Source organism: Delphinapterus leucas, chromosome X (assembly GCF_059928025.1).
Source record: "Delphinapterus leucas isolate spDelLeu-1000000601 "Yukka" chromosome X, BTC_Dleu_Yukka2, whole genome shotgun sequence".
NCBI lineage: Eukaryota > Metazoa > Chordata > Mammalia > Artiodactyla > Monodontidae > Delphinapterus > Delphinapterus leucas.
In genome coordinates, this window is record NC_143150.1 from 112,831,334 (window position 1) to 112,856,650 (window position 25,317).

General features: G+C 40.2%; 1 protein-coding gene across 3 annotated transcripts in view; it reads left to right on the forward strand.

Moving 5' to 3' along the window:
• Positions 1–17,174, forward strand: part of APOO (apolipoprotein O) — a 66,203-nt gene extending 49,029 nt beyond the window's left edge. The window contains exons 8-12 of one of the 3 annotated variants that reach the window (XR_002642834.3): positions 4,996–5,061; positions 8,441–8,520; positions 8,860–8,955; positions 9,042–9,122; positions 9,674–17,174. Coding sequence is in view for 2 of the 3 variants with exons in the window: in XM_089904674.1 (XP_089760800.1) it covers positions 4,996–5,031 (36 nt within the window). In the remaining variant the exon portion in view is untranslated. Of the gene's footprint in view, positions 1–4,995; positions 5,062–8,440; positions 8,834–8,859; positions 8,956–9,041; positions 9,123–9,673 lie in introns of those variants that run through there. The other 2 variants (XM_089904674.1, XM_022560480.2) reach the window with 2 other exon arrangements.
• The last annotated feature ends 8,143 nt before the right edge of the window (positions 17,175–25,317 follow it).

The window sequence follows — 25,317 nt, forward strand, 5'->3', positions numbered from 1 at the left end:
CTGCTGTACAATATAGTGCCTATAGTTAACATTACTGTATTGTACACTTAAAAATTTGTCAGGAGGGCAGATCTCATATTAAGCGTTCTTACCACAATAAAATAAAAATAAGGACAATGTGGTGGGTTTTCCATAAAGCTAAATTTGTTCTGAATTTGTGCCCTTTCTAGTTTTTGCTGTTTAAAATTCTAAGAAATAAAGGTACTAGGCAATGATTTTTCTTTTTTTTTTTCTTAGCTGCGTTGGGTCTTCATTGCTATGCGCGGGCTTTCTCTAGTTGTGGGGAGCAGGGGCTACCCTTCGTCGCGGTGCGTGGGCTTCTCTTGTTGCGGAGCACAGGCTCTAGGCGCACAGGCTTCAGTAGTTGTGGCACACAGGCTCAGTATTTGTGGCTCGTGGGCTCTGGATCGCAGGCTCAGTAGTTGTGACGCATGGGCTTAGTTGCTCCGCGGCATGTGAGATCTTCCCGGACCAGGGATTGAGCCTGTGTCTCCTGCGTTGGCAGGCAGATTCCTAACCACTGTGCCATCAGGGAAGTCCCTTTCTTTTTTTTTAAACATCATTACTTAACAAAATAAAAAGTAAGAAATCCTGAAAAAAAAAGTCTCCTTTTTCGAAAGGCATACACTTTTGGTATGAGGAAAGGTAGACAAGGCAGGATGCAGCATGGCCTAGTGGCCAAGAGAGTGGACTCCAGAGTGGGTGCACCGGGCTCTTCCCCCACTCCCACCCCACCCCCACCTCTTACAAGCCTTGAAACCTTGGGAAATTGCTCTGGTGCTCTTGGGAAATGGGGGTACTACCTCATGGGGCTGTTTCAAGGATTGAGTTTATCCATGTGAGAAGCTGAGAAAATGGACAGACTTTAGAAATGGTAACCATGATAGATGTCATGTGACATCTGCTTAGGAGAAGGTAACATTTCCTGATGGAAAATGGAGCCCTAGGGCTTATTATACTCCTTAGTCAAAAGTCCTCCTATCTGTTTTAGTTTCCTATTGCAGCCATAACAAATGACCACAAATTTACTGGCTGAAAGTAATACAAATTTATTATCTTAGACTCTGTAGGTCAGGAGTCCGGTGGTAAATCAAGGTGTCAGCAGGGCTGCATTCCTTTCTGGAGGTTCCAGGGGAGAATCCGCTTCCTGCTCCTTGAGGTTGTTGACAGAATTTAGTTTCTTGGCAGTTATAGGACCAAGGTCTGCTTTGCTAGCTGTCAGCTGAGGGTAGTTCCCAGCTTCTAGAGGCTGCAGCATTCCTTGACTCCCAGCCCTCTTCCTTCATCTTCAGAGCCAGCTGCTGCAAATGAGTCCTTTTCATGTCCCATTTCTTTGACCCTGTCTTCCATCCTCTTAGACTATAGGAACCCATGTGATTCGATTGGGCCCACCCAGATAATCCAAGATAATCTCCCTATTGTAAGGTCAGCTGGTTAGCAGCCTTAACTCCAGTGCCACTGTAATTCTCCTTTGCCATGTACGGTAGCACAGTCACAGGTTCCAGGATTAGGGTGGAAACATCTTTGAGGGGGCCGTTATTCTGCCTACCACATCCAGTGAACTGGAATTTCACTGGGGTCTGTAACAGGTCATTTATGTTTACCTTTTATTTCCTCATCAAAAAAGTTAAGTGACCTACCACATAGGATAGGTAGTTTTTTTTTTAACATCTTTATTGGAGTATAATTGCTTTACAATGGTGTGTTAGTTTCTGCTTTATAACAAAGTGACTCAGCTATACATATACAGATACCCCATATCTCCTCCCTCTTGCGTCTCCCTCCCACCCTCCCTATCCCACCCCTCTAGCAAGCACCGAGCTGATCTCCCTGTGCTATGCGGCTGCTTCCCACTAGCTATCTGTTTTACGTTTGGTAGTGTATATTTGTTCATGCCACTCTCTCACTTCGCCCCAGCTTACCCGTCCCCCTCCCCGTGTCCTCAAGTCCATTCTCTACGTCTGTGTCTTTATTCCTGTCCTGCCCCTAGGTTCATCAGAACCTTTTTTTTTTAGATTCCATATATATGTGTTAGCATACGGTATTTGTTTTTCTCCTTCTGACTTACTTCACTCTGTATGACCGTCTCTAGGTCCATCCACGTCACTACAGATAACTCAGTTTCGCTTCTTTTGGGATAGGTCTTTTTTATTGAGCACTTGCTGTGAGCTTGGCCCTGTGTGCTAACTGTATGCTCAGGAAGAGTCTGTGAGGCAGGTTCTATTATTATCTCCATGTTATAAACGAGGAAACTGCATTTTGGAGGAGTTAAGTAATTGATCAAAATAATTCAACTGGTGAGGCGATCAGACATTTCAAGTGGATTGCTGTACCTCAGAGGTTTGGCTAGAAATCCCCCTTCATATGGCAGTGCATACTAATTAGAAATAAATATTTTTATTAAAACAAATGTTTCAATTTTGCTAATAGAAATTATTATTCATGTTCATGGACATGGTAAGAAAATAAAATTTCTACTGTAGCTTAGCCAAGTTGACACATAAAATTAACCATCACAGTGCAGTGCTGTTTAGCTTATTCCTCTAGCCCTTTGCAATCCAATATGGCAGGCACCAGATGTTGACTACATGAAGTGTAGCTAATCTGAACTGAGGTATGCTGTAAGCGCAAATTCACACCAAATTTAGAAGACATGGTACAAATAAAAAGATTGTAAACTATCTCATAATTTTAATGTTGATTGATGTTATATTGATTACATGTTGAAATAATAGTATTTTAGATGTGTTGGGTTAAATAAAATGTATCAATCACTTTAAAAAAACAATGAAACCCAATATGTATTGAAATTAGATATAAGGAGAATGGTTGCATTGTAAAATATTTTAAATAAAACTGTCCGAAAATGCAAAAAAATTTGATTTCTGGCTTGTGCTAAGTCACAAACTGTCTTTTGAAGTCAGAATGTTGTTTTTGCTGAGATGATGATGGTTTCTGCCAAGAGAGATCTGATTTGTAATAGGGTGGATGGGTTCAATACTTCATTAGTGAGATATTTGGCTGTCATGTTTTGTTATACTATAAGTGATATGTAATCAAACAAGAAAAATTTCCTAGCAACAGTTGTTTTCTTCAACCAGAAGAATGTCTTTATGTACTCATTTTCTTAATGTCCAAAGGATAAAAAAAGTTTATGAATTTAGCATCTTATGTTCTTATCTTATTCTAAGATAATATATCTTATATTTTTGATTAACTAAGTAGGGAACCACATGGTTTTTATGACAGACCCAATTGTTGGACATAGTTATCTCACTTGCCTTCATAAGCCTCTTTTTATCTCTTCTTCATTAATTACATACCCAAACTTTTTTTTAAACACTCATCAGGTCTCTAGGTTCTACCTCATTTCATTTGTTTATTCAACAAATGTTTGAATACTGTGTGCTAGGAGGTCCTAGGAGTATTGTGCCCTCATGAAACTTATATATATTTGTGAAGGATTCAAACATGAATGAAAGAATTACACAAATCAGGAAGTGCATGGATGCTATCAATGTGAATAAAAGGTTCTTATCTGAATCGAAGGGCAGAGGACAGGGGAAAGCCTTGATCTAAAGGATGAATAGCATTTAGCCAGACCAAAATTGGGATTGACCAGTCTAGGTCAAGGGATTTATTTTGCAAAGGTCCTATCCCAGGAAAGAGCTTGGCAAGTTGGAAGAGCAACAGCAAGAATGCCTCTGGTGTGTGTGTGTGTGTGTGAAAGTGGCTCTCAAGGAATAGCGTAAGGCATAGGCGCTGAGTCCTGTAGAGCTCTGTTCAGAGCAACAAGTAGACCTGGATATTGTGTGATGATCCACCAAGCAATACGTATGGCCTGTTTCCCCAGAACTCCATCATCAAGTGAATGTGGTCTGTAGATAGGGTGACCATCCAATTTATCATCCAAACCAGGATACTCTTGAGAGTGAAACGGGGCACTATTAATTATGCTGGGACAATAAGTATAAACCAGTATGTATAACTTGGGCAAGCCAAGATGTATGATCACTATGCTTAGAGACAGGCTCTCAACCACTTCAGTAAGCCTGAAGTTGCCTAGGAGCCATGCTCTGAAATTACAGGGTTAGGCATGTGTTCCTGCTTTCTCACATTCCCCCCCTCCTTCACCCATGGATAACTCTGAGCGAAGGCCACCGGCAGAACCTGCACCAAGTCTAGACCACAGAATCACAGCCCTATTGCCCACCCAACTACAGCCTAGTGTTTTTCAGATTGCCATCTCATGAGAGCTCAGATCCTCGACGTACAGCAGGTCTTATTAATGTGTTTTCAGAGTTAAAGTCTTAAAAACATCTGGGAAAGCAAGTAAGGCCTTAAACATTTAGCACGTGAACTTTTCCCACTAGAACCTTTCCTACCTTACTTTTCATTGATGACGTGACCTAATTATATGTTCCCAGATGGTGGCCAGGCGGAATGGGTGCCGTCTGGTTATAACCTCTTCCAGAGTAAACATGTTTTGTGATTTAGCCCCTATGGTGGATGATATATGGAGCGGAGTACCCACAGGAAACCGCCCCATAGGTGTGAAACCTTTTTTTTTTAGTTTCAGATCATGATGACTATTCTTTTTTTTTTTTATTGGAGTATACAGTGTTGTGTTAGTTTCAGGTGTACAGCAAAGTGATTCAGTAACCTTCTTTAACAATTACAGTGGCATGAAGTAGTAAAGAAATCTTTTCACTATTGATTGGATTTTTTATCAAATCAGCTGTTGGCCGAATCTGTGTAGTGAGGATTAATGGAGCTTTATTTCCTGCTCTCCTCTGTGCCTGAGTCACTTTCTATAGCAGGGCCCTCAGGGAGCCCTAGGAATTCCTTCAGTTTACCGAGACATGGGTCACTTTGCATCAGATAATATTCAGTCACATGGTGAAGATGTGCACTTTGAAACAGTCTACCATTTCTTTAGAAGTTTTACTATTTCTTTTCAAACTGCATTAATATTCTTACTTTCTGTTTTACAAGTCGGAAAATGTGAAGAATTCACCCGGAAATAAGTAGAATACTCCATGCTCTGCCCATTTTAATCAGGTAAAGAACAAGAAAACTCTGTGGTTATTTTTAGCATTATTAGCACCAATTGAAATGACTTGTCTTTAATTAATTTAATTTGATTAATTATAGCCATTTCAACTTCGTGTGGACACATAAGGGTCAGGATGATATTTCCTTCCATCTTTAATTTCTGGGCTTAAGTGCTGTGACTTTTTAATTGTGTTTGTTCCTGAGAAGTACCTGGGTTTTTTATACAAGCTAGAACTCGACATTTGGGATTTGTCTATAAACCTATTTCAAACAATTATTTCCTAGGCTTATTTTTTTTTCAGACAGCATTTCACTATAGTAAGCACAGTTGTATGCATCTAATAATCATTCAATAAACATTTGATGAATGCATGACTATTGTAGAGAAGCTCAAAATTATATAGAGTAAGTGACATAGGGAATTCATAGGTGTCGTTGTCTTTCTTTGTGGATTTGAGTAACTTGAGTCTAGAGAAATTTAGGATAGTATCTGATAAAGTCAATCAGTGTGATTTCTTCTGGTCGTATACTCAATTCACCATTTGTTTTCATTCATATGTTCAATATTTACCCATTGAGTACTTGCTAAGTAGAAAACACTAGTTATGTTAATAGTATTTTGTGTATATATTAAAAATTATATAATAGCACTTATGATTTCATGGTAATTAGATTATATTGAATTTGGAAACAATGTAAATATTCAGCTACAGGAAAATGGTTTAATTATGGTATGTCCATAAAGAGGAATGTTATTATGTTTCAATAATATTTAATTGCATGGGAACATATGCACAATTATTAAATTAAAAAAAAAAAGGCTAGTGTGATACATTTTTAGAGAGGATAATGACCAGGAAATACAACAAAAATTTAAGTATGTATCTTCAGATAGTAGGATTATGGGTGATTTTTATATTTTTTCTTCTATATAACTTTATGTATTTTTAAATTTTTTGCAATGAATATGCATTTTCTTTATAATAGAAATTTGTTTAAAAAAATCAGTGTCACATTTATCATAAGGCATGGCTACTATTTAAAACTCATGAAAGCTCTGGGTTTGAGGTTTTCTTTCTCAAGTTGTCTCTGTGTTTTCAGAGACCTAGAGAGTCATATAATCTTAGAATTTGAAAAGGATCATCTGGCCCAACCCCCAGCCTCAAGTGTAAGTTCTCTGTAGCCCTGTGTGTTCCCACTTTTCACCTCCACTGATAGGAAAAGCACCCCACAGGACAGCCATCTTTGGGCAGTCCTAATTTTTAGGGAGCTGTTTCTTATACTAAGCAAAAATACGTCTTCTTGTAACTCCTACACAATGGTCTGATCTTGCCTTAGCAGTCACAGAAAATAAATCCAGATCCTCTTTCACATCACAGCCTTTCATATAGTAACCCCAAATCAGCATTTCTCAAATTTTGTTATACAAATTACCTGGGAAGCTTGTTAAAAAGCAGAGGCGTAGACCCCACCGCAGAACTGGCATCTCTGGAAAGTGGAGCCCGATGTGCATCAGATATGCTGTTAGAAAGGCGACTGGTGGGTAAGCAGCCAGGAAGTCACACATGTCCTTCAGAGACTTTACACTGAATATGGTTATATTTCTTTACAGGGGCAACGAGCCACAGAATAAAGGAAAACCATGTACATATCCACTTCATTCTTTCAAAAATATTCTGGGCCAGAGTTCAGCTTACTATATACACAGCCTTGATTTCATTTTTAATTTTTGTTAGCTCTTTATTGGAGACGTAATTTTTAATTATAAAAGTGATGCATATTTGTTGTAAAGAGTTTTTTTAGATAAATATTTTTAAAGCTTGTCTTGTCCTCCATTCCTTTCCCAGAGGTAATTTCTGTTGATAGTTTGGTACATCATTCCAGACTTTTTTCTTTATGTGTAACATACACACACACACACACGCACATGCACATGCACACGCATCCATACATGCTTTTGGGTTTTTGATAGAATGAGATCATATTCCTTGTACTGTTTTGCAAGTATACTGAAAGCTCCATGCAGGCACATAGTGCAGTTTTATTATCACACCTAAAGAAATTAACACTAATTCTGTAATATCATCTAATATTCAGGTAGTTTGCAGATTTCCCTGATTGTCTCATTAATAACTTTTTACAGTTATTTTGTTTGAGTCATGATCCAAACAAGATCTGCCACTGCATTTGACTGATGAGTCTCTTAAGTCCCTTTTATTTTTTTGTTTTTTAATTTTTTTACAAAGATATAAACTGTCTTTATTTTCAGCTGTTTTAAGTCCCTTTTAAACTGTAATAGTTCCTTCTCCCTCATTTTTCTCTTATCATTTATTTGTTGAAAAACTGGGCTTATTTGTCCTCTAAATTTCCCATGCTCTGGCTGTGGCTGAGTGCATCCATTTAGTGTCATTCTGTTTATCTCTTGGTTCCTCTCCTCTCTGCATTTCCCATAAACTGATAGTTGGATCTGAAGGCTAAATCAGATTTAGGTTCAATTTTTTGGTAAGAATACTTTGTAGGCAGTGTTATGTTTAGTTATGTTGAACGAACTTGCTTTTTTTTTCACTTAATATGTTGTGTACATCTTTCCCTGTTGGTACTTATAGATCTATCTCATTCCTCCTTTAGCTGCTTCATAATTTCCTAGTAGGGACTACCATGATCTATTGAATCCTTATTAATATAGATTACTGGCAGTTTGTAGTTTTTTTTTAACAATGCAGTAAATCTACTGAATTCTTAGAGAAGTTCAAAACAGATTAATAAACAGAGATAGAAAAGGTAAGTTAGTGGTTTAGATGTTTAAGAATTTTTAGTTTTATATTAAAACTAAAATATTTATAAACCTCTAATTGCTAAGTAGATTCATTATGTATTAGGAAAAAGGCAATCTGGAGAAGAGTTGGTTTGTCTTTGTTGTCTTTGGATTTGATGTGTGTTTCATTCCAGAAAAGAATGATGGGGTGATGTGAGGAAAGGTATGCGTCAGACTAGCAATGATGTAATCGTGCTCTCCTCCAGCAGATGGATGGAAATGTAGTTGTTTGGTTTTCAGAAGGGGAGCGATGTAGTGTGTCCTGTGCCATTTAAGCGTTTATTTTTAATTTATTCACCCATCCATCTGTTTATCTCACATACCCAGCTAGCTGAGAATCTGCATGTAGTATTGATGTAACACAAAACCTTTCTGGTTTTTAGTGTACCCATTTATAAAATGGAAATAATTACAGATTTCTCTGGCTCATTGTCATCCTCATGGTCATATAATGGTATTATAAGTATTTGATGTGATCACTTAAACCTAAAGAATTTTCAAACTGCAAAATCTTAGAGCTGTTTTTATTTTGGGGGGAACTGTTTGTTTATGGTTTTCTTTTTCTTTTAGTTATAGGTAAACATTGGAAACTCCATATGATAAACCAGTATTTCTACAGAAAAATGGCAGAGAAGTCAGTACTGAATGTAGTAAGTTGGCATTCTTCTTCAGGAAAAACTATACTAGGCCTCTTTGTTATCTTGGGTGATGCCATACTCCAAGTGGACTAATCTGAAATTCTTTCACCTAGAGATAATGTATAAGCCTTAGAACTCCTCGTTCTCATGTTGCTATTTATGTACATAATTAAAATTCTAAGTTAAAAAAAAAGTTGTCCTGCTTTTTTTTCTCTTATTATTTATTGAGTGACAGTTTAAGTGTATCTCATGTCCCTGTGTGTGTCTCTGAGTGTACCTGTATGTGTGTGGGGGGGTATGCGTGTGTGCATGGTATGTGTGTATGTTAAAACCATTCACTCTGCTTCTTAGCATCAGCTGTCAGGCAGTCTCCAAAGGTCAAGTTGAGAAAAGTGGCTCTGGAGCAGAGAGACGATGCTTCTATTGCCAGCACAAGGAGCAAAACTTGTAAGTAAAAGTTTGCCTGACCCTGATGAGAAGACATACAAAAGAACAGTGACCGTGACCCCTTATTGTGTGCCATTGCCTCCCAGCTTGTACAGATCTTCCGGTTCTTGACTGCCAGCGGGAGATGCATAATGACGTAGTCTCTGTCCTCTGCCAGCGGAGGAATGGTATGTGGTTGTGTGTGTTGGTTCTCTGTATGTAGGCCTTGTATTTGCCTTTGTGGCCTCTAAATGCACAGCTCACTGAACTCCGTCTTCCCGGTGCTGGTGGGAACAGCAGGAGTTTCTTTTGACTTGTCAGCCAGCCAGGAAGGATGGGTGGGGAAACTATATGAAAGAGGATTGAGAATTTCCAAATCTCAGTCAAGCTTAGAAATTATAAGTCATCTTTGTATTCTTATAGTGTCAATTTAATTCCTAAATTGTTGACCTTCCAGAACCGATAGCAGTTGGTAAGATAGCAATACACAAATGGAACATGCACATGTTAATGTTAAATACATTTGACAGAGCCAAGATGACAGGAACGGTGCCAGCATTGTTACTGGATTAATGAGCCGAAGCATATTTGTCTCCAGAATAATCCCCCTAGTGACCCAGAAATCTTTTATTTCCTGCTATACTGAAATACTTTCGTGTTACTATACCAGTCAACCAAATACATTAAAGCTGTGCCTAAATTATAATATCTCACTATAAATATACTATTATTGTTTCAGGCTTTTCCCGTTGGCTTGGCTTCCTCTGTCACCTCCAGAAAGTAGAGAATCCACAGGTTTCCTCACTCTTGATCTAGAGAAGATGAAGGAATGGCCCCCACCACAGTGTGCTCTGGAGATCATCAATCAAAAGGTGTTTCAGAGTCTCCTAATTGGAAGGTATTACTTCCATTTTTAATACTTTAGTCGTGTTGAAACATTGCCTTAAAATCTCTTAACTCCTCCAAGGACGGTGGGTCTCACAGAGCTGGCACCCAGTAGTATCTGGCCCATATTTAGGATAACAAGTGAATCACCCAGGGCAACTCAGTTGCTTTTATACTATGATCTTTTCCTTTCATGGCTGTTTGTATCCAGTGCTGCCTTTTTTTGTATTTAATACTTTTTGCATGCCTTCCATGAACTTTGAACTGCAGGGAATATAAATTTTGCATATTATAGTATCTTACATTTCCCTAGCTGTTTATACTTTTCTAATGCTATTTTCTATCTTTCCTTTTTGGCTTATTTCCTGACCTCGGTGCATTTGTACTCTGTTTTTCTCTGTCCTGAGGTAGTACTCTCTACTTACATTTACACTCTTTACTCTGTTTCTTATGACCATTTTTTTCTTATAATAAGACTGACTCTCAATCCAATTTATCTCTAACTTAATCAGGATGGTTCTATTTGAATAACTTTAGGGCTTTGGAGACAACGTTCTCTACCATACAGAGTGATTTAAGCTTCTCTGAAGAGACAGATGTGGCATGTTTTATTCTGTAATAATGTGTCCTAAGAAAGATTGCTTTGTCAAAAATCAAGATTTAAAAGCAATTGTTTCAGTGGGAAAGAAAGAGACTAGTGGCGCTAAAGAATGCCTTCATCAATCTTATCACCTATGTCACGCCTTGGGACAGAGTCACAATAATAGTAGTAGATAGAAGAATCGAGGCCCGCTGAGGGACTACCCACCCAGGCAGTGGAGTAGCAGGTGCCTGGGCTGCTGGGTCAGCAGCTTTTGTGCTAAGTGCAGTGCTGGATCCCAGCCCAGTAGAGGCCTGTGTGATGCAAAGCACTTCCCTAATGGATCAATGACATTATATCTAAATGGCTCAAAGAAAATTCAAAATATATGTAAAATGCCTGTGTTCACATACAGAGATAGAAAAATGCAACTAGCTTGTGGTTAAATAGCAAATCTGTGACAGTTAAAATTAGGCCAAGTAATGAGTAATGATGATTTTCATTAGTTTAAAGATAAAATTCAGAATGCTTGAGCTCAGCAAAAAAAAGAGATTATGTTTTCCTCATTGTCCTATCTTGATGAACACACTTGGCACAATCTTTTGGAAAAGGCTGGGTATTTAGAGGAACATTTTCGTCTGTGACCAGCACTATTCATGATTATTTATAGGAGCTGAGGAATTTACCGTGAGTGTACGTTTTCACTTTTTATTTAATTCATTGCACCCACCCAAGTTAATGCAAAAACCACTGTCAGAGGGACCAGCAGTATATTTGTGGGACTACACCCTCATCCGAGGCTTAATTTTAATTAAAAGTAAATATTTGCAATAATGGTTTTGTTCAGCACTGGTTGAAAGAAACTTGCTTGAGGTTTTGGTTTTCACCCTGTCTACCTCCTGTCTGATGTTTTGTTTCCCTTCTGAGAGGTTCAGATTCCAAGTCAATAATTAGCCAGCACATAGTTCTAAAGGTACAATTAGGTCAAACTCCAGATATAACCGAAGTTCAGGCTTATTTAAGTTTATGAAATGATAGCCAAGCACATTTCTCAGTGGGAGAAAAGTTTGTTTTCATAAACAAGCGTTTCACTATTTCACATTTTGTTCAGTGCTGAGTCACCTGTATTTCATATTTAAGGGCCTTTATCATCTTAATCAGCTCTAGAACTTAGTTGTTCAACTTTAGCTGTGACTCTTGAAGGCAAAAGAAAAGCAAAGGAAGTGACTCTTCTCCCTGCCCACCCTCCCACCTGTGACGTAGTCTTCAGACTCAGCATTGGCAAAGTCACTCCGTAAATTCTCTCTCCTCTCAGGTACACCCTGAAGGTACACACTGAAGACTCACTTCAGTGCTGGCCTGTTTTGGGAGTGTACAGGACAGGTGGAACAAAAAACAAATGCAAAGATGGAGGAAAATCCAGGATGCGAAGACTGCTCCCCACACTCAAAAGTGAAGTCATTAGTGAGTCCTTTAAATGCTTATTTGACACAATACTGGGATTTTGTTAGTGACCCCAAATTTGAGTGTGGTTGGAGGAATGATTTTTTTTAATAAATTTATTTATTTTATTTTTGGCTGCACTGGGTATTTGCTGCTTTCTCTAGTTGCGGTGAGCGGGGGCTACTCTTCATTGCGGTGCACGGGCTTCTCATCATGGTGGCCTCTCTTGTTGCGGAGCACGGGCTCTAGGCACGTGGGCTTCAGTAGTTGCAGCATGCGGGCTCAGTAGTTGTGGTGCGCGGGCTCTAGAGTGCAGGCTAAATAGTTATGGCGCACGGTCTTAGTTATTCCAAGGCATGTGGCATCTTCCTGGACCAGGGATCGAACCTATGTCCCCTGCATTGGCAGGCGGATACTTAACCACTGCACCACCAGGGAAGTCCTAGACAAGATTTAATGTCTTATTACTTTCAGTATGAATAGGAATTTAAATGTCTGGCTAAGAGTAGTACCAGTTGAGATCCTGCAAGTCGTGCTTTAATGGATAGATATGTTTAATTTAAAATTAATATCTGTTTGCATAGTAAGGTATGCCACTGTCCTTTAAAAATCTCTTAGCTTAAACATGCACCATACAATATCTACTGTTGTAATATACTTTTTAAAATTCATTGATAGTATAAACTTCATCTCACTAAAATGATGACAAAATCAGAATATCATTAGACACCAAATTTGGATGTTTCCTTAAGTAAATTTCAAATTAGAGCTTAAGTGAATGCGATGGCCTCTGTGCAGAAGAGAGTTAACATAGCAGGCCTGAGACTGCCATCTTTAGAAAGACTTTCTTGCAGGGTTGGCCCTTAGGAAACTCAGCTTCTCAGAAGTTCCCCAAGCTGATAAAGGCTGAGGCACCAGACTCTGCTCTGTCAGGTCACGTAGATTGTTTGTGCAAATGATGTGATTTATGGCAAACACCTGATTTCCATCTGGGGATCGTGAATTTTGGTAGTTGCTAGGCAGGGGCTGCTTCTGCGACCAGCCCCTAGTAAAAACCTTGGGTGCTGAGTCTCTTTAATGGGCTTCCCTGCGGCAGAAGCACTGCACATGTGTGGTGGCAGTTTTTCTGCTGGAGAAGGGAAGACACTCATGTATCCCTGTTAGGCTGGGCGGGAGAGAGCCTCTGAAGCTTATGCGTGCATTTCTCCAGATTCTGCCCTTGTCTTTTTCTCTTGCTGGTCTTGTTGTGTACCCTTTGCCGTGATAAACCTAAGCCACGAGGACAACCATATGCTGTCCTGTGAGTCATCTCAGCGAATTGCCGAATGTGTGGGTAATCTTGGGGACACGCAAAACAGCATGTTGAGCTGCTATTTGTCTCATTTATGTTGTGCCATCTTCCCCTCTGCTTTAGAGGAAAAACATAAATATAAAAGGACTATTATATTTACATTAAATATTTCCAGGTCACAAGACATTAAAAAACAGTTTTTATTTGTCTTCCTCAAGCAACAAGAAAGTAGTTTTTGAAAGCCACCAAAAACTAAGCTTCCTTATTTAGACCAAATTAGTGATTGGATTTTTTTTTTCTGATTCTTACAATAGAGTCTTTCTTCCTTCCCTCACGCTATGGAGGCAAGCTGTTTGGGCTAGTTCATAAGTAAATAGGTCATAAACTGCACTCCATTCAAAAGTGACGTACTTATGAAAGCATTTATTTGTCCTACAGAGAGAGCACTAGCTCATTTCAAATATTGTTCTCAGCCCAGATCAGAATGCTAAAGAGCACACATTGCACATTTTGTTTTAAACACAATAGTTTGTTTGTTTTTCGATGGTGCCATAAATATTTCCCTGGGAAAGCACTACCAAATAGGTAAGACTTTTAGACTGTGTGGGATCATAGACCTAAATGTAAGAGCTGAAACCAGAACTCTCAGAAGATGACATAGGAGTAAATCTTGGTAAAGGAGTAAATCATGACCTTGGGTTGGGCAATGGTTCCTTTGATACAACACCAAAAGTACAAGCGACAGGACAGATAAATTGGGCTATCTCAAAATTTTAAAACTTTAGTGCTATAAACAATACTATCAAGAAAATTAAAAGACAACCCATTGAGTGCAGAAAATATTTGTATAATAAGACGTATATCTGATAAGAGTCGGTGTCCAGATATATGAAGAACTTTTACAACTCAACAACAGAAAGACAAATAACCCAGTTAAAACTGGGCAAAGGATTTGAACAGACATTTTTCCAAAGAAGGTATACAAATGGCCAATAAATACATGAAAAAGATGTTCAACATCCTTAGTCATTAGGGCAATACAAGTGAAGACCACAGTGAGATACCACATCACATCTACTAGGATGGCTATAATAGAAAAGGCAGACAATAACAAGCATTGATGAGAATGTGAAGAAAACAGTCCAGCAGTTCCTCAAAATATTGAGCCTAGAGTATTCATATGACCCAGGAATTCCATTCCTAGGTATATACCCAAGAGAAATGAAAACATGGTCCTCATGAAAACTTGTACACACATGTCCATAGCATCATTATTCATAACAGCCAAACAGTGGAAACAACTGAATGTCCATCAACAGATGAATAGGTAAACAAAATGTATTTTCACACAATGGAATATTATTCAGCCATGGAAAGGAATGACGTACTGATAAATGCTACATCGATGACACTTTAAAACCTTATGCTGAGTGAAAGAAACCAGTCACATATTGTATTGTAAGACCACATATGGTATGATTCCATTTACTTGAGATGTCTAGAATAGGCAAATCCATAGAGACAGAAAGTAGATTAGTGGTTGCTTAGGGCTGTGCATGGTGGGAGTGGAGTTGAGTGTTATCAGTCAGGGTTCAACTAGAGCAACAGAACAAGTAGGAGATATATACTGAGAGGTTTATTGCAAGGAATTTGCTTAGGTGATTGTGGGGGTTAGCTAGGCAAGTCCAGAATCCATAGGACAGAGCATCAGGAAGGGCAGGCTCTCAGGTGTGAGCTGAAGCTATAGTCCATAAGTGGAATTTCTTCTTCAGGGAAACCTCAGTTCTGCTTTTAGGCCTTTCAGCTGATTGAATCAGGCCCACTTAGATTTAAGTCAACTGATTATGGACTTAATCACATCTAGAAAATAACTTTCACAGCAGTACCTAGATTAGTGTTTGATTGGACACCTAGGGACTGTAGTCTAGCCAAGTTGATACATAAAACTGACCATCATGGGCAGTGGCATGGAGGGAAAGTGACTGCTAATGGTTTTCTTTTTGAGGTGATGAATATGTTCTAAAAGTGAGGTGATGGTTGTACAACTCTGAATATATGGAAAACTATTGAATTGTACACTTTAAATGGGTGAATTGTATGGTTTGTGAATTATATCTCAATAAAGATGTTTTTTAAAAGACTGTGTATGTATTTGCATACCTGTGTTTATAGCAACACTATTCACAATAGCTGGGGGGTGGAAGCAACCCAAATGCCCATCGACAGATAAATAAAATGGAATATATCCATAAATGGAATATTACTCAGCCTTAAAAATGAAGGAAATCTAAAACCAAAAAAATTTTTTTAAAAAGGAAAGAAACCCTGTCAACATGCTACAATATAGATGAAACTTGAGGACATTATTCTAATTGAAATAAGTCACAAAAGGACAAATACTGTGTGATTCCACTGATATGGTATCTAAAGTACAGTGGTCCCCCCTTATCCATGGTTTTGCTTTCTGCAGTTTCAGTTACCCAGTTTCAGTTACCCATAGTCAACCAAGTTCCCAATATATTAAATGGAAAGTTCCAGAAATAAACAATTTGTAAGTTTTAAATTACCATTATGAGTAGTGTGATGAAATCTTGCGCCATCCCACCTGGGACATATAAAAGTTATGTTTATATTGTATTGTAGTTTATTGTGTGCAATAGCATTTTGTCTAAAAAAGCAATGTATGTACCTTAAGTAAAAATACTTTATTACTGGGCTTCCCTGGTGGCGCAGTGGTTGAGAGTCCGCCTGCCGATGCAGGGGACGCGGGTTCGTGCCCTGGTCCAGGAAGATCCCACATGCTGCGGAGCGGCTGGGCCCGTGAGCCGTGGCCGCTGGGCCTGCGCGTCCGGAGCCTGTGCTCCGCAATGGGAGAGGCCACAACAGTGAGAGGCCTGCGTACCGCAAAAAAAAAACCAAAACTTTATTACTAAAAAAATGCTGACCATCATCAGCCTTTAGCAAGTCATAATCTTTTTGTAATAGTAACGTCAAAGATCACAGATCACCATAACAAGTATAATAATAATGAAGAAGTTTAAAATACTGCAAGAATTACCAAAATGTGACACAGAGACCTCCTGAAATGAGCAAATGTTTGGAAAAATCGCACCAAAAGACTTGCTTGACACAGAGTTGCCACAAACCTTCAATTTGTAAAAAATGCGGTGTCTACAAGGTACAATAAAGTGAAATGCAATAAAATGAGGTATGCCTGTATGTATATAGGGTTCGGTATTATCTGTGGTTTCAGGCATCCACTGGGGGTCTTGGAACAATGTATCCCCCATGGTTAAGGGGGTATTACTATAGTCAAATTCATAGAAACAGAAAGAATGGCAGTTGCCAGGAACTAGGGTGAGTTCTTGTTTAATGGGTACAGTTTCAGATTTGCAAAATGGAAAGGTTCTGGAGTTCTGGAGTTTCAGATTTGCAAAATGAAAAAGTTCAAGATGGAAAAGTTCTTTTGCATAGCAATGTAAATATACTTAACAGTACTGAACTTAAAAATAGCATACTTAAAAATGGTTAAGATGGTAGGTTTTATGTTGTTTTTTTAAATCACAATTTTAAAAATGAAAAAAAAAAAGACCTTGTGTCCTGCATTGCCCAAGCAACACCCCTATTACCTGAACTCTGCCCCAACACCCTGTTCTGTCCCATATCGTGTTATACATAGTCTCTGAAATGAAAATGAGGGAATTTCTCAAAATGTAATAAAAGTATACTTAGGAAGTTCAAGTGATATTAGCTCAGTTACTTCTATTTGTGGCTTATTTCTAGGAAGCTGATGATATTTAGAGATGGTGAGTTTACATGATAAAATTTGAGGTAGAGTTGTTTACATTTATTTTCTCCAGTTAACTAAGACAACTGCTAAAAGCAACTAAAAATCCGGTCTTGAATGATAGAAATGTGGCTGCCTGGCCCTCCTCTAAGTTTGATGGACTGCTGGGGGGTCCTCTTCAGGGGAGTGACGCAGAACCCAGTCCCATGGTACCCGCCTGACTGTGTACTCTGTGGTATTCTGATACTATCTCACCCCAGTTGCAGGCTGCAAGTGGGGAAGAAGAGCAGCCCATGAAGAAAGGTTGAACCAGGAAGTATTCTCACTTCGTGGTTTACCTCTTTCATCTTCAAGATCTATTGCCAGTTGTCGCAGTTGACAGATTCACTGAGAGGGAGGGGCAGCTGGAACTGGTGAGGCCAAGCAGGCTGGGCCCAGTGGTTCTCAATCAGGCAATTCTGCCCCCCAGGTGACACTTGGACAATGTCTGGAGACATTTCTGACTGTCTCAACTTAGGAGAGTGGGTGCCATTGGCATCTTGTGGGCAGAGGCCAGGGATGCTACTGAACTTCTGGCAATGCACAGGACAGTCTCACAACAAAGAATGATCCATCCCCAAATGTCAGTAGTGCTGGGGGTTAGCAGCCCTGCTCTGGATCTTTGCAAGCCTAGCTCCTTGACATCCAGGTCTTGACCTAAATCGATCTTCAGTTGGGTGGGTTCCAATCAACCAGTGTAAGGTAGTTTTATTTTCCTTCTTGCACTATCACTATGTTTTGTTTGTCTATCTTTTGTCTACACCATCTTTTCCCCACATAGAATATACTAATGACTAGTATAAATTCCAAAAGTCTGCAAAGATTAGATAGAGACCTTGTTCTTCCTCATTGCTGTATCCCCAGCTTCTTGCATAGTCTTTAGGACCTAGTGAGATGGAATCAATATTTATTTCATCAATGAATGAAATGGATTTAACTTGCTCTAGTAACTGGGCTTCCTCCCTGCTCCCCAAGGCATGCCAGCTCCTCTTTCTTATTCCTAAAGCCCCTGGTCCCTTCCTGCTTCCCAACTCCTCCTCCTATCATTGTGGGAATTGGGGAACCATACTTTTTTTATTTTGCGGTACACGGGCCTCTCATTGTTGTGGCCTCTCCCGTTGCAGAGCACAGGCTCCAGACGCGCAGGCTCAGCAGCCTTGGCTCACGGGGCCAGCCGCTCCATGTGGGATCTTCCCGGTCCGGGGCACGAACCCGTGTCCTCTGCATCGGCAGGCGGACTCGCAACCACTGCGCCACCAGGGAAGCCCCTGACCATACATTTTTGAGTGGGAAAGAAAGAAACTAATATTTATTGGCTGCCTTCTTGGTGCAGGGCAAAATAATGTCATTGAATCATTTTAATAATTCTGAGATGAGGACCCTTAAGTCTGGCATGATCAAGTCCACACAACTAGCACGTGGCAGAGTTGAGACTTAAATCAAGAATTGTGTGATTCCACCATACACAAAAATAAACTCAAAATGGATTAAAGACCTAAACATAAGGCCAGACACTATAAAACTCTTAGAGGAAAACATAGGCAGAACACTCTATGACATCACAGCAAGATCCTTTTTGACCCACCTCCTAGAGAAATGGAAATAAAAACAAAAACAAATGGAACCTAATGAAACTTAAAAGTTTTGCACAGCAAAGGAAACCACAAACAAGACGAAAAGACAACCCTCAGAATGGGAGAAAATATTTGTAAATGAAGCAACTGACAAAGGATTAATCTCCAAAATTTACAAGCAGCTCTTGCAGCTCAATATCAAAAAAACAAACAACCCAATCCAAAAATGGGCAGAAGACCTAAATAGACATTTCTCCAAAGAAGATTTACAGATTGCCAACAAACGCATGAAAGGATGCTGAACATCACTAATCATTAGAGAAATGCAAGTCAGAACTACAATGAGGTATCACCTCACACCCGTCAGAATGGCCATCATCAAAAAATCTAGAAACAATAAATGCTGGAGAGGGTCTGGAGAAAAGGGAACCCTCTTGCACTGTTGGTGGGAATGTAAATTGGTACAGCCACGATGGAGAACAGTATGGAGGTTCCCTAAAATACTAAAAATAGAACTACCATACGACCCAGCAATCCCACTGCTGGGCATATACCCTGAGAAAACCATAATTCAAAAAGAGTCATGTACCAAAATGTTCATTGCAGCTCTGTTTACAATAGCCAGGACATGGAAGCAACCTAAGTGTCCATCGACAGATGAATGGATAAAGAAGATGTGGCACATATATACAATGGAATATTACTCAGCCATAAAAAGAAATGAAATTGAGTTATTTGTAGTGAGGTGGATGGACCTAGAGTCTGTCATACAGAGTGAAGTAAGTCAGAAAGAGAAAAACAAATACTGTATGCTAACACATACATATGGAATCTAAAAAAATGGTTCTGAAGAACCTAGGGGCAGGACAGGAATAAAGACGAAGACATAGAGAATGGACTTGACGATATGGGGAGGGGGAAGGGTAAGCTGGGACGAAGTGAGAGAGTGGCATGGAGATATATACGCTACCAAATGTAAAATAGCTAGCTAGTGGGAAGCAGCTGCATAACACAGGGAGATCAGCTTGGTGCTCTGTGACCACCTAGAGGGGTGGGAGGGAGATGCAAGAGGGATGAGATATGGGGATATATGTATATGTATAGCTGATCACTTTGTTATATAGCAGAAACTAACACACCATTGTAAAGCAATTATACTCCAATAAAGATGTTAAAAAAGAAAGAATTGTGTAATTCCAAAGGCCAAGCTTGTTGTTAAATCCTTTGGGGAGACCAGGTAAGATGGGTCCTGTCCTTAAAAGAGCTTCTAATCTGGTGGGAGGGGCAGGTAGGCCCACAAATTAGCATATGAAAGTTGTAGTAGGTATGACCTTTTCACCAGCTTGGAGGTACAAATGTCACTTCCCTGTAACCAAGTTAATTGCTCAAACACCCACATACCCAAATTAGTAGCCAATCCAATATTGCACTCTCTCTCTCAAACCCCCCCCCCATTGTATTCAAGAACCCTAGGGGCTTAGTAGGTCTGAATCGGTCAGTCCTAAATGAAAGATAGACACATGGCCATTACTACCTGCTCACTACTGAAATTAGTCATTGCAAGGGCTGGAATGGTGGCCTAAGATTACCACTCTTTATATTCCTGTAGCTGATTTGTACTCGTGGACTCGGCCTTTGTCCCACAGGGAGTCCCCATGCCAAGATAGTTCCAGCCTCTGGCATGTACCGCCAAACCTGCTATGATCAAATATGGCCATAGCAGTATTTCTGGTTCCACATGTTCTTGTAGAACCTGGCCATACCTCCCACCAAAAGGAGGAATCTAATTCTCCAACCTTTGAGTGCGGGCCGACCTTAGTGATTTCCTCATATCAAATTGGATGCAGCAGAAGTGAGCTGCATGACTTTTGAGGTTAGGTCAGAAAAGGCAATGTGACTTCCACCTGGTCGCCTCACTAAGCTTGCCCTCAGAACCCAGGCGCCATGCTGTGAGGAAGCCCGGGTCGCACGGAGAGGCCAAGTGTAGGTGTTCCACTGATGGTTCCAGCTATGATCTTGGCAGACTGTCAGACATGCGACTGAGCCAGGCTTCAGGTCTTCCAGCCGAGATGCAGTGGAGCAGCAACCCTCTGTGTCTGCTGAGCCGTGATGGAATTGACAACTCACAGAATCCATGAGCATAAATAAAGGGCTGTTTTTCCGCTTCCAAGTTTGGGTATAATTTGTTTCACCACCATCGCAACAGGAACCCCACATAACACCTGTGAGAGTTTCAGTCCTGACATTGAGATCGCCAGTCCAGATACTCCCGTCTTCGTTGTTCTCAAAGGCCTAGTCAAAGGTCACGCTGAAAAAAAAGGTCACCCTGTAATCATTCTGACGCCTCCTAGGGAGAATTCATCTGTTTCACCTCTATTTTGATGTAACGTTTGTCATATTAAAGCTACTTGTGTCTGCCTCCCAGGTTGACTGTGAGCTGTCTTGAAGGACGGGCCCACATTGTATTGTCTCTCTTCACTGGCACCTAATATGTGGCTGTAAGGTCATGAGACATCAGAACATGTTGCTGCAAGGGCTCAGAGCAGGGAGACAGAGTCCATGGTCCAGCTCCTTCTATACTCACCGCACGAAGCATAGACTCAAAATTCAACCCCTTTGTACAGTATCAGATAACTTCAGTGTCTTTGTTTATGTACACATGTATGTATCTTTTCTTTAAAAACAATTCCTATATCTCTCCATACAATGAAACATAATTCAGCCCTGGAAGGAATAAAATTCTGACACATGCTACCACGTGGATGCGCCTTGAAGACATTAAGGTAAGTGAAATAAGCCTGACACAAAAGGACAAATGCTGTATGATTTTACTTATATGAGGCACCTAGAGTAGTCAAATGCATAGAGACGGAAAGTTGGATGGTGATTGTTGAGGGCTGCAGAGAAAGGAACAGGGGCTTAGTGTTTAATGAGAAGAGAGTTTCAGTTGGGGAAGATGAAAAGAGTCCTGTGGATGGATGGTTGTGATGGTAGCACAACAATGTGAATGTATTTAATGACACTGAGCTGTATGCTTAAAAATGGTTAAGATGGTAAATTTTACATTATGTTAATTTTACAACTTAAAAAAAAGATTTCTATATAGCCTGTTTTCTGAATATCACCAAGAAGATACGAGACCCATACCACAAATTTAGCCCTGGAAGAAGCAATAGAGATGCCTTCTGGGCAGTTTCATCTATTCCTCACAAGCCTTCCATGAAAGAGCCACACGAGAGAAGTCACGTGCACACAGTGGGAGCCTCTTCCCTTTCCCATCATGTGCCGCTCAGAGCCTTTGGGTTAAAAGTTCAGCCTGTGATCCTCCCCATGTGCCTCCCACTCCTGTGGCTTCAGCTCTGCCAACAGATTATAACTTGGCAGAGCTCATAAGGCACTCGTCTCACCCTCCACATGCTCTTCCTGGACATGGCAACACCGGTTTTGAAGTGGAGTGCCTAATGTGCCTGACTCCTTGGCTTGAAGGAAAGAACACTGAACCAGGAGGTAGAAGGCCTGGATTCGTGTCCCAGACCTGTGCCTCACCGCCTTTGTGACCTCACAAATCATTTTACAACCATGTTCCACTCTCACTCTCCCCAAGTGACAAATGCATTCTGAATTATACACCCATAGAATGTGTGCTCGCCTACCCTTCTCCCTAGATGAAGACTATTATTCATTCTCACTGTGAATCAGTTTAATCAGATTGCAAGAGGGTGTTGGACAGTTTTGCCGTAGGGAGAAGGCAGGCCTAGAAGAGGTCACAAGGGAAGGCGGCAGAGAGGCCAAGGGGAGTCTTTGGTAAGCACCGTGGCACTGAACTGTCTTCTAGCAATACGGAAGAGGAGTCAGGAGCCAGGAGACTGCCAGTCAAATTAAACTACCTTTGCAGTAATACAGGAATATATCATGAAAACAAAGGGGTACCTTTGTAAGGTAGAGGACTGGTACCCTCCCTAAACTGAGTGTGATGTGTTAAGGAGAGAAAGGGGAGGGTATGAGACCTCTCTCCTAGTTCTTTATTTTCTGAGATCACAGCTGTATCTCTTAGGATTGGGTTCAGCCTAAAACTAGTGGCTGAAAATACAGAAGTTTATTTCCCCAATAAAATAACCTTAGGAGTAAGCAGTCCAAGGGCTGGTGTGACAGCTTCATGGTCATAGGGACTAAGGCTCCCTTCAGCTTTCCGCTCTGCCATCTCTAGGATAGACTCTTCATCCTTATGGTCTAAAATGGCTGCTGGAGCTCCAGCCATCACACCATAGTTCCAAGCAGCAGGATAGAAGAAGAGAGGATGGTGCATATGCCATCTCCCTTCCAAGACTTCCCAGAACTTCCACCCATTACTTCAGCTTACTTGTTGACTATAACTTAACCTAGCTACAATGGAGTCTGACAAATGTCTTTTAGCTGAGAAACAATATGCCAAGTGAAAAACTGGGACTCTCTTAATGTGAGAGAGATTGGAGAGTGTATTTGGTAGGCAGCTGGGCCCTGCACCACAACAACCTAAAAGGCAACAGCGGGCATGGTTACTAGGAAATCTAGTTCATTCAGCCACACATTACTTTAGCATTTATTGAGGTGTTGTAATGCAACAACCACTTTTACTTTAAAATTTTTTAGCTCATTTTCATGTGTAGAAAGATACTAAATTTGTCTGTCCTATTCATTCAACAAAATTTCCTGAATGCCAGCAAATGGCAGCATAGCACTGGAGAGGAAGAGATGAGTAAGATACAGCTTTTGTGCCTTCCCTCACTTCATCACTACTGCTCCTGCTGCGTAGATTTGCACCGCCTACCCCAACTCTCCACTCTCATGTGCTGAAAACAGCTGTGACCCCCCCCCAGAAGGGGAAATATTGTGGGGGAAGAGAGGAGGTCATGACATTTTAGGCAACACTGAGAACCCAGAAAATACGGAATGCAGTGTGAATATCTATTGTTTCAAACTGAAGAGAGCTGTTTCCCTGAAAGGGAAAAGTTAAATTTAGTACTAAGAATAGAACAAGAGAAACATAGGCCCAGTGCCTTCAGCTGAGAAATGAATTTCATTAGAGTCACAGTTATTGTCTATTGTCCCCATTGGTTGTTCTAGTCGGGCTGAGATCTGATTTCCACTTCAATTCTCACAGTTGGCATTATTATTTCCCTTTGTGTAACTTTTGGGAAAAAATTCAATATGAATCAGATTTTGTTTTTAGTTCCCACCAAAGAGAGACTTTTCTTTTAATAGAATGAGAACAGACTCAGATCAAAATACATCACAATGGAATACCTTTTCGGAGTACTGTTGAGTCCTCTGCCTTTTATTGTTTCAGAGTCTGCAATTGCATGACTGTTCCTGTCCTAATTTAGAACGGAGGGCACCTGCTGCCTAAACCCTTTGACTTCCTTTAGCTCAGCCTTCCTTTTTTAGTTTTTTTTCCTCCATGATATTTATGAACCCGAGATTTATTACTGGATGCTTCCCAGTCAAAGGAACATGCAAAACTCACCAACTTCAAGGGACCACCCAATTTCCTGATTCCCAGTCTTTCTTGTTCTTACAGTTTGGATCTTCAGCCTTCTCAGATTTGATCCATGAGTGGTCACGTCATCTTCCAAATTTTCTTCCTTTAAGGTACCCAGATTCTGTTTCTGACGTTTGAAACCAAGATTTTTAAAAACTTGTCATAAAAACCACATAACATAAAATTTACCATTTTAAAGTGTACAGTTTAGTAGTAGTAAATATAGTCCCATTGATGTGAAAAAATCTCCAGAACTTTTTCATCTTGCAAAACTAAAACCCTGTACTGTTGGGGAGGAAGAAATTTTCCTTTGCCCTCCTAGGTTTTTCTGGCTGGTCTAAGAATTAAATTGACATGAAAAAATTAATAGGAGAAAATCAAACAAAAGTTTAATAACATGTATACATGGGAGAGACCCAGGGAAACTAAGTCATTCCCCAAAACGGCCTAAGCCCTCACCTTGAATACCATCTTCAGCTAAAGACAAAAGAGCATGTTGGGGGTAGTGGTTTGGGACTTCAAAGGAGAGGAAGGCAATTCATTGTGAAGATGGAACCATAAGCAAATGTTTCATAAACAATGTTTGCTGGGCCAGGCAGAGACAGTGGGGTACATAGTAGACTCTGATCTCTGTAGGCCCTGCTGAGTCTCCTTCATCACACCTCGCCCATGTTCTTTACAGAGATCTCTGGTGATAGCTCTATTTGGGGAGCAGGCCTTTTACCTAAATTCTTTTAGGCAGTTAGGCGGCAGGTCAGAGGTTCTTTCTGAGTCTTGGGCCTTGGTTGTTTTCAGCTCGAAATAATCCACATGCCGAAGAGACACATTTTGGGATGGCAAGTTTTGCTCCCCTATAATACCGATTAAATGACAACTCCCTGTTTCTCCCCACAGCCCCTGAGAACCACCATTCTGCTTTCTGTTTCTATGAATTTGACTAGATAGATACCTCATATAAATGAAATAATATAGTATTTGTCCTTAGTGACTGCCCTTATTTCACTTAGCATAATATCCTCGAGGTTCATCCACATTGTAGCATGTGACAGGATTCCTTTTTAGTGCTAAATAATATTCCACTGTATGTATATACCACATTTTGTTCATCTGTTCATACATCTAAGGACATTTGGGTTGCTTCTGCCTCTGGGCTATTGTGAATAATGTTGCTATGAACCTGAGTGTACAGATATCTCTTTGAACCTGCTTTCAGCCATTTTAGATAAATACTCAGAAGTGGGATTGCTGGATCATGTGGTAGTTCTA